This window comes from Nyctereutes procyonoides, unplaced genomic scaffold (genome assembly GCF_905146905.1).
Source record: "Nyctereutes procyonoides isolate TBG_1078 unplaced genomic scaffold, NYPRO_anot_genome, whole genome shotgun sequence".
NCBI lineage: Eukaryota > Metazoa > Chordata > Mammalia > Carnivora > Canidae > Nyctereutes > Nyctereutes procyonoides.
In genome coordinates, this window is record NW_026575044.1 from 3353140 (window position 1) to 3366701 (window position 13562).

Here is a 13562-nt window from a genome sequence, read left to right on the forward strand (position 1 = left end):
GCATTCCGGAGTGAGCTCATTTAGATGAAGACTCTAGGTTTGTTTGAACTGCCTTTCTAAATTACAAGACAATGTTTTTTGGCTAAAAAAAAATTTAAATTATCTCAATAAAGAAATAGAAAATACTCAGTTATAATTTACCTTCCTTTCAGAAGGCATCCTATTCTGCAGAGTATATTATATCTTGATTTTATTCATCTTTACTATCCCTGGGTTTATAATTCCATTCTTTCATAATCATCTAACAGTTTTAGAGCTTACTTATATTCCTATAAACTTTGATTTGTACAGTGATTTTATTCACGAGTATTTTTCTCAGCCACCATTTCATTCTAACCTTATGTTAACTCAGTAGTAGAGCTAAGAAAATGCTAAGTGCAACGTTCGGAACTATTTCTAAAGCAAAAACTCAGATGCAGTTTGACAAAAAGATTTTTGGCACCTCTCAGTCACAATAGCAGATTGGGAGATTTAATTAAAAATATAAATGTTGGACTCTGGAGCATTTAGAAGAACACTGTTGAGTATTTAAAATCAGAACTTTTTGAGAAATCTGGGAGGTATGGTAAACTTCATGGAATAAGTTACTTTTTGTGCTTATATTCTCTACTCTTGTAATCTGGGAAGAATAATAAATGAAGCTCAGGGTGTTGTAGAAGCAAAAGACTATGGCTTTGTGGTTAATTTTTCTTTAGATTAATGAGAATGGAAATAGGACTTAGCTTTACTGTCCTGCTAACCCAGCTTTTACAAACTGCTAACAACCAGTAGCCTGCCTGCATCACAAAAAATACATTTATTTTTAGTGATTAGATAGGATCCCATTCCCAATTTATTTTATTCTTAGGACAGATGTTTTATAAGTATAAAATAAAAAGTTCTAGATGGCCACACTTTAGTAAATTTTATCTGTATGTTCACATATTTGTTTTCACTCTTCTTACATAATTCAAGAATGAAAATATTCACCAAAATAATAGTTTTGTATAGGAAACTGTTGTCAAACTTTTTGGCATTTAGAGGCTAGATGTAAATAAAATTCTTAAGTCACTTTCTATTCTGCCTGTTTCACACATGCCCCTGAGAAGATTGTAGTTCCCAATATATAGCCTCTTGACTAGTGAGAAAGAAGACATGGAATATACTTCCCATTCTTTTCCTATTATACATTTATCTATTGTGATTCATAATTATTTTTCTTTCTGTTTCCTTTATAGATATAACCAAGAATTAAAAACTAAAGCAAACAAATAAGAGTTCCTGACCACCTGAACAATCTAGATGTGAACATAAACCACTGGGACTAATTTGATTTATAATTTGGCTGTTGATAAGGTGATATTAACTGTGCTACTGTTTGGAAGGCATAAAAAAATCAACCTGTAAATTGGGGGCTAATACTTGATTCAACAGAAAAATAAAGCAAACTTTTAATAACAGTGTTTCTTTATATATGACTTGAACTTATTTATGGATATGAGTAACATTCTTTTCTACTATTTGCCCATAATAAGTCATACTTGTTCCTTCTGTTCTAGTCTACCAGAGATGGTTAAAAGGTTAAGTAATCTGTTGTACAGTGAAGGATGATGAAGTCCCTGGAAGTGAAAGGAAATAGAGCTAAAGAGAGTGAGAAGTGGATAATGGAATGGCTAGCAGTTCTTTAATAGCCACAGAGTAACAGAGGATCTCTGAGTTTTTGAATTATATTCCATAATTTATATAATGTGGCAGAAAAGGTTCTGGAGTCCTAAATTTGAATCCCAGCTCTGTGATTTGTAATCTATGACTTTGGGCAGATTAAAGTGTCTAGTAGAGTGCCCTGAACATAAGTCAGCCTTCTATAAACATTATGACTTTTATCCCTCTTATGAAGAGAGACAACATAGATTACTCTGTGCTAGAAATAATCAACAGTCTATTCAATTTGAGCTCCTGTTTAGAGTAGTGGGTTTCCTTCTAAAAGTTCTACAAGAGCCAGTCCTGAGTAGAACTGTAGTCAGAGGAATCACCAAAGCAAGTTATTTCTAAGTTTGAAGAAGCAATGACAAAAGAACTTTTAAAATACAGTATGTGATCAAAATCTGGCAGTTAGCAGTGAAAACCTTATACTTTATCAGTTATCCTTTCTCTTTAGTCCATCTTTGAGGAGGAAGGATTAGAGAATTTGACATAGGAAAAAGTGAAGAGGTCCTGAAGAGCCCAATTATCACTGCTTTCTTTCTAACCATGCTGTTAAATTAGTTTGGCCTATGTGAACACACATGTGTATGTGTTTCCTATGGTTAAGCCTTTTTTCTGACCAAAACATTTAATTAACAAAAAATATTACAATAGCAGAGAAAATAATAATAACAATAAAGAGAAATTAGAAGAAGTGGGAGTTGGGGTAGAAGAAAATGCAAAGGCCGTGGTCCTTAAGAGACCAACACTCCGGCTGAGCTGGACTTAGACCCAGCCCCTTCTGAGTTCTCCTTGGTTGCTGGCTTCTCATCTTCCCCCATGAGACGAATGTTGTACTCTCCCTGGAATTCATTTAGTCCTCTTCCCTTTGCCTGAAGCTGCTGTGTGAATGTCTCAATGATCTTCTGTATCTGCTACGTGTTGTTCTCCAAAGCAGGCAACACGTCTTTGACAGTATGCTCCACCAGCACGCCTCTAGCACTTGCAGGCCCCATCTCTTAAGAAATATGACATAGACACAAAAGGTTTATTAAAATGTATATGTTGAACTGATATTTCCTTTTCATTAAAACCTGCTCTTTCCTGGGACACCTGGGTGGCTCAGTGGTTGAGCATCTGCCTTCAGCTCAGAGTGTGATTCCCAGGGTCCTGGGCTCAAGTCCCACATCAGCTTCTTGCTGGGAGCCTGTTTCTCCCTCTGTCTGTGTCTGTGTCTCTGCCTCTCTCTCTGTGTCTCTCATGAATAAATAAATAAAATCTTAAAATATAATAAAATAAAAACCTGCTCTTTCCTATGAGTTCTCCTAAGCCCCACTTGTCAGTCAAACTATTTATAGCAGTTAGATGCAATCACATTTCCTTTTGGTTCTCAGAAGTTCCATTGACAGACTACCGGCTCATGCTTTCTTTAGTCCCCAAAACATTCATCCACTCCATTACTGAATCTTAAAAATTAAATTACTCTAATAAGTTTCCAATAAAAAAATTCTTACCAATTGAAACACATAGTCCACGACCAGTTTCACAACTACTCTCAAAAACTTAGAATTTATATGCTAGAAGTCCTTACTACCAGTATAGGTACTGAAGTCCATAAAAGTACATTTCACAATGGTACAGATCACTTGATCGGTCTAATTGAGTTGATTTCTATATCAAAATTTCTAACCAGCCCTTACTGAAAGCTTTATTAGGTAAGTCCTCAATGCGAGGTCTAACAGGCCTGGGTTTCAATTCAACTCGGGTACATATTAACTGTGAGATCTTATTAATCTTTGTCTCTGGGCTTTAGTATTTTTAAGAGTAAAATGGAAATATGAAAGTATTTACATAATAGGATTGTTATAAAGACTAATTGAAATAATGTTTTAACTCAGGACTTGGTCGATGATGGGTGTAAAATTAGATATAGGAAGTTTCAGGATTAGTACTTTCTTATACCAAAGTATATCTGCAAAAAGGGTATAAACTGTGTTAACCTATTTGCACACTTTCTGGGGTCGTAGCTATTGGAACTCTTAAGGTTTTCATAGGCTAAAGCAGAAAACATGCTGCTTGTGATGTGGGGCCAGAAACAGGGTGGAGAGTGCTCAAGAAGAGATAAATTCTTTAAAAAAAAAAAAAAAAAGATAAATTCTTTAGCCTATCTTTTTTGTGGTTTGGCATTCATTTCAAAGAAATATTGATCCAAAGTACATCAGTGCTGTCATTTCTCCATAGTAAACAGGTTGTCTTTTTTTTTTAAGTTGTTCAAATGATGGTGAAAGGTTAAATCTTAACAAGGATTGACCTCAAATCCCAGGTTCCTCTCCATGAAGGAAAACAGTTTCTACTGGAGCTTGTTTATATGACGAAACAAAAATAGAAAGCACTGGTATTAAGATGGGCTTTCTCCCTAAGGGGTCTGTTTAATTACATGAGGTATGATTCTAATTATATTAAGACTGGTTTCCACAACTAACATCACAAAATTTTCTCAAGAAAATATAATTAAATTAATCTCTTTTCTCCCTAAGACAACTGTGTTTTACAATATTTTGAAACAGTAAAAATTTAATGATAGGGCTGGACTCATCTTGCGAATGATTACTTACTTTTAAACTTTTTTTTTTTTTATGAGAGTCACAGAGAGAGAGAGAGAGGCAGAGACACAGGCAGAGGGAGAAGCAGGCTCCATGCACCGGGAGCCTGATGTGGGATTCGATCCCAGGTCTCCAGGATCGCGCCCTGGGCCAAAGGCAGGCGCCAAACCGCTGCGCCACCCAGGGATCTCTAAAGTTCAACTTTTTTAAATTCAAGTTTTACATATGTGTCACTAAATGTTAATTGTAGTTGTGACATATATAAGAAGAGCTAGAAAATCAAAACAGGATTTAAGCTGTTAGAAAAAAATAAGCAACCCTCCTAAAACACATTATGGTCAGTGCCATGTTGGATTGCAAGTTATCTTTGGGGTAAATTTGATTAGAAATGTGCACTTGAATAAAAAAAGGATATGTAATTCTTTAAACAAAAATTTACCTCACAAAAATCCCTAAAGTACTAAATATTTAACTGATAAATTTCACGGTCCTGATAAAAGCCATAATTATTACTAACCAAAATTGGGTGTTTGCTTATTCAGGAGATACATGGCTTTATGATAATCACCCACTAACTATTGCCTAATTTCAACCCCCCTCTACTAGGTCAGAGAAAGAGTTATAAAAACTACTTTGGGTCCATCAGTCTCCCTGACCCTTGCCCCACATGTCTGGATGGAGAACGTGAACCAGCCAGTCCATGTAGGAGTAACAGGCCACTGGGACTGGTGGGGGAGGGGGGACCATGCCAGCCAATCAGAGGCACAGTTAGTGAGCGTGAAACAATGAGCTTCTGATGAGGGTGTGGTCTGGAAAACGGCTTTTAGACAAAACTGTCATTTTATGGGTCAGCTATAGATGGACATGGCACTTCTGCTGTCTTCAGAATAATGTCACCCAGGCCCCTTTTCTGTTTTCTGCACTCCTGAAACATCTGGTACCTGATCTAGGCTCTGGCTTTCCCTCAGCCCTGGAGAAAGAGGAGGTATGTGGCATCCCTGTAGGAAGAATGGTGGCAAAGGTGAAGGTGAGGTCACCCCTCTGGGAAGAAGACAGGTACTGGCTTAGAGGAAAGTGGGAAGTCCTTGAGCTAGGAATCCTAGAGAGATGATAGGTAGGTAGGTAGGTAGGTAGGTAGGTGATAGATAGATAGATGATAGATAGATAGATAGATAGATAGATAGATAGATAGATAGATGATAGATAGATAGATAATGTAAATCTGTGTCAGTCAAGTGAGGTTGGAAACTTGAAGTCTTAAATGTTGCCTCATCCTATTTATTCTGGATGGTTGCTCTATTTACCTGGCTTGCCGTCTTTAGTTACCCCTTTCCTGCAACTTCTCACATGATAGCCTCCTCTTTATCAGTCCTCAAACAGCAAATGCCAACTGTGTGAGGGGGTTGGTAGGAAATGCTGTGGAGGAAACAAGGTCATGTAGAACATGGTCTCTAAAACAGGAGTTTACAAATCACAGGAAGACATAAGCAGACCAATAGATAGGGAAGAATATCTAAATAGCAAATAAGGCGCATACATTTATAACACTAAGTACCCTCATAACTCAGAGGAAAAGTTGCCTTGGCTAGAGTGGTCTGGCAAGATTTCCTAACAACATTATCCCTTTAAGTTCAGAGTATCTCCTCTTTGGGCTCTTATAAAGCCTGATTTGACATAGTAGTGAAAAACTGGATGAAAGCTGAAATCTGTTAGAAGTTTCTAAAAGAGATGTTTAGAGAAACCATGATGGATATAATTGATCTTTAATTTCATTTTCATTTTCAGATACTGCTGAGTTTTAACTAGAATGAAGCCATTCACTCCTTCCTTCTTTCAGGGAACTCTTTCTTAATATATCTTTCAGGCCTCACCCACCTGCTTAATTACTCTTTCAGCCTTTCAGATATCCTCATACCTCAGTGCATTCATGCACCGTCAGTGCCTGCTCTTTTCGAGCTCTCTTCTTGATTATCATTGAGTTGGCCAAATAATTGATGACAGTGCCATCAATATGCATTGGAAGTACTCTAAGATTAAATACATCTTTTCACCAGGTCTTTATGACCTATATCCCCAAAGTGTCATAAAACAAATGAATGTAGCAAGGTGTGGTAGAAAGAACATGAATGTTCAAATCCCACCGACCTGGGCTTTCCAGCTGTGGAAATCTCTCTGAACCTCAGTTTCTGTGTCTATAAAATGGGGATGGGGCCTACCTCACAGTGCTGTTTTGAGGCAACCTATGTAAAATGCTTCACATAAAGAGGTCTCAAATGTATGCACCACAAGTAAATATTAATCTAAAATAGAAATGTTCTGTTGTCTTCTGAGTGTTCATAAGACAAACATTTATTTTAGACATCTGTGCCTCTTCAGCTCATGGACAAATCATTTTCTTACTCTAGTTTCTCTCATAAATAGTAGCCAAATGCATCTAGTTTCTTTGTCTACTAGTTATAAACTTAAAAAACTGTCCAAGTTCTCAAATCACCTTATTTAAAACAATGGAATCTAAGTAATCATCCTTCCATTAACTATAAGAATCATCGTGATCTTGCAGGGAAGACAGCTGTGCCCTTCTTGGGGAAATCCAGTGCTTCCTAAACTTCCAGGCTGGGAAGTTTACATCATTTAAATCTGCCTCCCAGTGATTGCCAGCCATTGAGCCGAGTTCCTCCTCTTGGAGCCACAAAAAATAAATCTAACCCACCTTCCACACAGTGTTCCAAGCAGAACAAGAGAGTGTACACTGTGCATGTGAGGAGAGTATGGTATTTACCAGAATTGACAGGCTAGAAGCAGCATTGCTAAATAAAATGCAATATTTGGGATATATTTAAAAATTATTCATTGTTCATTTAAAATTTAAATGTAATTGGATGTCCTATATATTGTATTAATCCTGGTAGTCTCACAAATGGTAGCCAAAATCAAAATGACTGAGAAGTCAGCAATGGCAGGAGAGGGAATAGAGCTACAGCCTTGCTCAGTTCTCTTCAGTCCTACCTCAGTTCTGTGGCTGCTTAGCACACCTGTGCAACCCTCTTCAGAGCATCCATGCCTACAGAAATACTGTTAAGATCACCCATTCTTTAATAAACTGATCCTCTCTACTGAGGAAGCTAACTTGCCTTTACTTGTCAACCTTCTTGTGAACTTTATTCTCACTTAGCCACACCGAATCCCTGCCTGAGGGAGAAAATAGAGGAATTAGTTTGTGCAGGGGCCTGCATTAGACTTTGTACAGGGACCTGTGTCTCCGTGCTACTTTACAACTTTCACATTTCCAAATATTTGAAGATGACTAGCATTTTCACTGGAATGTCATCATCTCCTGACAACATTTCCAATCTCTCCCATCATTCATGTTACATGGTTAGTGACCTTCAGATAAAATGGCCAGAACTAATCCCAATGCTCTGGATCAGATTTGAACACTACCTGTATACCTTAAGATTGCTTCGTATCCCAGTGGCCAATAAGCATATGAAAAGTTGCTTAATTTCATTAGTACCACCAGGATTATACAAAACCACACATACCACCACTCACCTACCGAGATAGCTAAGATTTTTTAAGACTGACAATAGCGTGTTGGCTGGGAGACAGAGATTCTGAAGTCTGATTATCTTGCTCATATGGTGTATATTGGTACGACCAATTTGGAAAACTGGCAGGATCTACTCAAGTTCAATATATGTATATCCTGTGACCCACCAACTCCACTCCTAAGTAGATGCCCAAGCAAAATGCATATGTGTTACCAGAACATATGTACAAGAATGTTCTTAGCAACATTGATTCTAATAGCCTAAAACTGGAAACATCCAATAGGTCAGTATTAAAATAGAAATATTTTCCAAGGATGTAACTTTTTAGGAGAGATTTGATATAGTTGATGAAATGAGCCCTGTAAAAAATTGGAATATTCTACATAAAGTAAATAGTAAGTGTAATGTTCATCAGGGAATACTCTTGGGATGAGTACAATGGATGAATTCTTGTGATCTAATGAGCTGGTGAAATACTAAACAATTCTAAAAAGGAACATTATTGGTACACATACAACATGGATGAATATCACAGACATTTGAGAAAAATGAAAGCATATATATATAGTATGATTCTACTTATGTAAAGCTTAAAAACTGATAAAGGTGACCTATGATGTTAGAAATAAGGAGAGGGGGTTACCTTTTGGCAGAAGCATGAGGGCATCCCTGGGCCATAGCATGAAAGGAGCTTCTGTAGTGGTAATGTTCTCTTTCTTGATATCAGTAGGAATTACATGGATTGTTCATTATATAATAATTCTAAAGCTATACCCTTATGAATTGTTCATTTTCCTGAACATGTTATGATTTAATAAAAATGTTTTTTAAAAGATATTTTTTAGCTGCATGGAATTTGCAGTGTATCTAGTTTTTCACACCGTATGCCTATGCATTTGATTTTGTTAAAATTCTACACATAGCAGTTTGTCTCTGTTCTTCTGAAATTTTATTATCATTTTAGTGAATAAAGATATTTTAAGACCCTGATTCTGTTATTAAGTACCTTAGCTCTCTCTCCAATTACATCTTTAAGTCCTCTAGCATGCCCATGGAGACTGCTGTCTGAGTAGACAACAGAACACAAATCAATATCCTTTAGGTTCGGATTGTTAACTGCGTTAAAAGATAACTGTGTTTTTATCACTCTTATAATTTTGTATCTTACCCATGAGGATGCGAGAAATTTGGCTAAATGCCTTGTTAAAGTCAAGATATATTTTACCTACAGCATTCTATTGATTTAAAAATTCAATAACTCTTCAAAAAAGGAAATAACTTTGTTCTTGGCTCTAAATCTATTTTAACTCCTTTTAACCACCTCTTGCTGATCTAAGTGCTCACATATTAACAAATATTTGAATTATCACAAATATTCCATCTCTGTCTCCCACTGCACACATAGTAGAATTGCACTTTCACACTTATTTGAAATTGCGTTCACATAATTTTCTTTAGCCAATGTCACGTGAGTTAGAAGAGAAATATGTCACTTTTGGGAGGACACTTTAAGAATGAGTCTGCCCCATCAAATCCTTTTTTCCCACTGTCTTGCTAGCCAGAATGTCCCAGCCTGGATCCCAATGTGAAAGCAAAAATAGAGCAAAGCCTCAGATGACTACAATAGACTTGTAGCACAAGTAAAAAATGAACAGGAAATAAGCCTTTATTTTAAGCCATTGTGATTTTAGAGTATTTGTTAATGAACCATAACCTAGCTTATACTGACTGAGACACTGTATTTACCAGTCTGTGTTTTCTGTAGCCACATCTTTTGAAATTTGGAAAAGAACATGCCCCTCTCCAGTTTTCCAGCTCCTCTCTTGTTCCCAGGATTAACATCTGTCCATTCTTCCAATATTTGTGTATATAGGTTATCTCAGGCTGGCTACTTGAATTTATTTAAAATAAGTGCTTTTAAATACCTTCTTATCTTGGAGTTCAATTCTTTCTTAACAATATTTGTTATACTTTTCATATAACACTTATCAAATTCAGTATCTGAAATTACTTATTTGATTTACATGTTCTCTATTCATTGTTCCTAGCACACGCTGTGGTTTTTTAATTGAGTTTTTAAATGCTGCCCCTTTTTTTAACCTTGGGTATGTGTTTCTCTTTTGTTCACTTCCTCACATTTGAGTTTACCAAGGCTTTTCCTTTCCTTTACTCAAAACCTAATATTTAGTACTCCATTTTAAAGGTTTCTGTACATTTTAAAGTTTGCTAAATATACTAATGTTTTCCTTGTTTTGTTAAAAAAAATGTTTTTCTTAAGTCTATGATACGTGTTTACTGTCTCACTTTTTCCTTCTAATGCTCATGTACCCCAGTATGACTTGTGTCTGGTTGAAATTACCAACCAGTTCCAACCGGTCAGTAACAGTTCCTTTTTTGTTTTTAAACTCTCTTGTTATCTGTATTACTTATTCCAGGAACTTGGATTGCTCTGAATATATCGGGTGTGCTATTTCTGTTCACGATCATAGAGCATGATTTTTACAACATTCAGGCATGAACATTTAATTGATCCCAACAGCTAAAGGAAAGTCTTAGGAAATTCTGGTTTTCTTAGAACTAGGTGAGCAATAAATTAAAATTTCAACATTTCCCTTTTACTTACAATTTAAAGCCTTAAAAACACACACACACACACACACGCACACCTTTGAATTTCTTCCCTCTTTTTATTTAAGACTATACCTTAATAAACTTAATCTCTCTTAATCTCTTGCTTATATGTGATACGTTGCTTTACTACTCACCTTTATATAAATACCCACATAAACTCACATCTATACTTTTTTTTAATTTTCAAAAAGGAGGGGGAGCCTGGGTGGCTCAGGCAGTTGGGCGTTATCTGCTTTCAGCTGGGTCATGATCTCGGAGTCCTGGGATCAAGGCCCATGTCAGGCTCTCTGCTCAATGAGGAGTCTGCTTCTCCCTCTCCCTCTCTCTCTCTCTGTACTCTTCCTCTCTCTCTCTCAAATAGATAAATCTTTAAAAATATTTTTTTTCTGAAAGGAGAAGAAAAAATGGGAGACCGAAATTGAAGGAGAGAGGAGGATGAACCATGAGGACAGGAGGAGAAAGATCACGAGCTGAGTGCTTATTGCCACTGGCTCCTCTTCAACAGGGCTTGTGTCCCAAGGGCCCATTTCTTCATGAAAATGAATGGACTCATTCAGCTATCCTCTTTCACCCCATTCCATTTATAATAGTGCTCATATATGTCACAGCTGTTCAGGATTGGGATGCCCAGTGTGTCAGGGGTTCTCCATATAGAAAAGTGGCCCTTTTCAAGTGGGACTCAACCCTTCAGGCATCATCACCACATAAATAAGTAGTCTGTAGTTTAGAACAAAGCAAGTGGAGAAAAAGAAATAGGAAAGTGAGAAAATGAATTTAAGTCAGATTTCCTCCATTCTCAGCTTTTCTTTGTAGAAGGCCTATTTGGAGACTTTGCTGTAGAAGGCCTATTTTGGAGACCATAAATCCCTGAACTTTTGCCTTGAACATGCACACTCGAAGAGAAGAATCACAGGACCGGGCCATCGTCAGAATAGCAGCTCATTTACCAGACCTCATTGTCTATGGAGACTTCTCTCCAAAGCTACCCTCTGTGGATTATTTTGATGGAGTCCTGATGTTTGTTGATATTTCAGGCAAGCGCAGGGGGAATTCTTTCATGTGGATGAACACACACAGCTTGATTGCGGGGCGGGGTGGGGGGGGGGAGGTGCCATTTTTGAGCTTGTGTGCTATTACAGCAGATATTCCCATGAAGAAAACAACGGAGGAGGGATACCCTGTGTTTCGTCTTCCCTTACCCAGCATGTCCAGTCATGGGCAAACCTTTAAGATGCCCCAGTTCCATGCTTGGAACTTTAGGCTCCATGTCCCTGCCCTATTTCACCAAATCTAGCTCCCAAGCCCCACACACCTCTAGGCAAACTAGACCTCAGGAAATGGTCTCTTCAGATGTTGTTTACATCCTAACAGTAAGCTTGGCACCTCTTCAGGAGTGTTTACATTTTGTGTGTTTTCATTACCATGGAATGAAGGTTCTATACCAGTTAAAGGAATTGCGGTCTTCCCTGTAAAGGGTGAGAAATTTGGAGGGAATAAGTAGCTGGCATCTTTCCCTGACCCTCTAAAATAATAAGCTTAGATAGGGGAGGCTGCATATTTGACACTTGACCAGCTGAAGATCATTGAGAAGAGACCTTGCCCATTCTTAAAAGCTGAGGCGCAGGGCTCTCCAGTGAGTTCCTCTTTTCCTGGCTCTGTTTGGTTCCTCCAAGCATCCAAGGAAACTAGGTGAACATTTATTACAGGTTTTACTGCAATGACTGAGAAGTTCAGCAGAGCCATGTACATGGACCGAGGGGCTGAGCAGTTGGTGGAGATCCTCAACCACTACATAAGTGCAATAGTGGAGAGTAAGTGTCCCCATGGGTTTCTGACTTAAGTATATTTCACCTATTGTTTCTCTGTATTTTTTGGTTATAACCGGTTAGAATGTTATTTTTATTTTCCTCATGAAATGTGTAAGAAACCAATCTCTTTTGGAATATAATATAGTGCAAGTAAAGGAATGTAACCAGACCTCACTAATACAGACTATTTGAGGAAAAGAGTGTTTTCCACCAGTTAAAAGACTGAATTAGAGATTACCTTTAAAGAACTTTAGGGGTGCAGGGCACCTGGGTGGTTCAGTGGTTGAGTATCTGCCTTTGGCTCAGGGTGTGATCCCGGGGTCCTGGGATCAAGTCCCACATCAGGCTTCCACTGGGAGCCTACTTCCCCCTCTGTCTGTATCTCTGCCTCTTTCATGAATAAACAAAATCTTTGAAAAAAAAAGAACTTTAGGTGTGCCCAGATGGCTCAGTCAGTTGAGCATCTGCCTTCAGCACAGGTCATGATCCCAGGATCCTGGGATCTAGCCCCACATTGGGTTCCCTGCTAAGCGGGGAGCATGCTTCTCCCTCTCCCTCTGCCCATCCCCCGTTCATGCTCTCTCTCTCTCTCTCTCTCTCTCAAATAAATAAATAGAATCTTTAAAAACAAAGTAAAGAATTTTAGTTATATTTAATTACTCAAAAAAGTGAGCATCAACATAACCCAAACATAGTCTTTAAGACTACATGTATGAATAAATAAGTGATTTATAAATAACTCATTAGTGCTTTGTCTTCTAATGAGAAATTTAGAAGCATGACTGACTTTTCAACCTCTGCCTGCCATCTTGGTTGTATTATTAATTTGACCTATTTATGAAGAAAAAGATGTACTCTATTAAGGTAAACTCGAGGTCTAGTCTTTTGTCAGGATGTAAGTTTCCTAGTTAATATTTTAATATCACCCACTAGACAAAAGTTAATGTTCCTTAAAAGCAGAAACCGTATCTAATTCCTGTTTGTGTCCCACTCAGTACAACGGTACTCAACAAATTTGTGATGATGCATAAAGAAGAGGGGGAAAATGCCCACTTCTGTCATAAAGGCTAAACAAAATACAAGTTGGTAGTATACAAAACCCAAGTTGACCCTAGTGGTGGTTTCCCAATTTTCTGATTCTCACTTCTATGGAATCCTGTCACTCATCCACTCACCCGTGTCACTCAAGCCCCAGCTTATAACATAGATTGACCAGTAAGAAGCATTCCACTATCAGGGGAATAGGTGGTTGTCCTCAGGCCTCCCCAGAAATCCCACCTTCTTTTCTATCTTTTCGCATTCCCAGA

General features: G+C 37.7%; 2 protein-coding genes across 2 annotated transcripts in view; both read left to right on the forward strand.

Moving 5' to 3' along the window:
* Nucleotides 1–1439, forward strand: part of MPC2 (mitochondrial pyruvate carrier 2) — a 29505-nt gene extending 28066 nt beyond the window's left edge. The window contains exon 5 of the mRNA XM_055323986.1: nucleotides 1218–1439. Within this exon, the coding sequence (XP_055179961.1) occupies nucleotides 1218–1254 (37 nt within the window). The 3' untranslated portion in view covers nucleotides 1255–1439. The remainder of the gene's footprint in view (nucleotides 1–1217) is intronic.
* A 3642-nt stretch (nucleotides 1440–5081) lies between these two features.
* ADCY10 (adenylate cyclase 10) overlaps nucleotides 5082–13562 on the forward strand; it is an 82743-nt gene continuing 74262 nt past the window's right edge. The window contains exons 1-3 of the mRNA XM_055323443.1: nucleotides 5082–5250; nucleotides 11261–11481; nucleotides 12154–12258. Of these exons, the coding sequence (XP_055179418.1) occupies nucleotides 11334–11481; nucleotides 12154–12258 (253 nt within the window). The 5' untranslated portion in view covers nucleotides 5082–5250; nucleotides 11261–11333. The remainder of the gene's footprint in view (nucleotides 5251–11260; nucleotides 11482–12153; nucleotides 12259–13562) is intronic.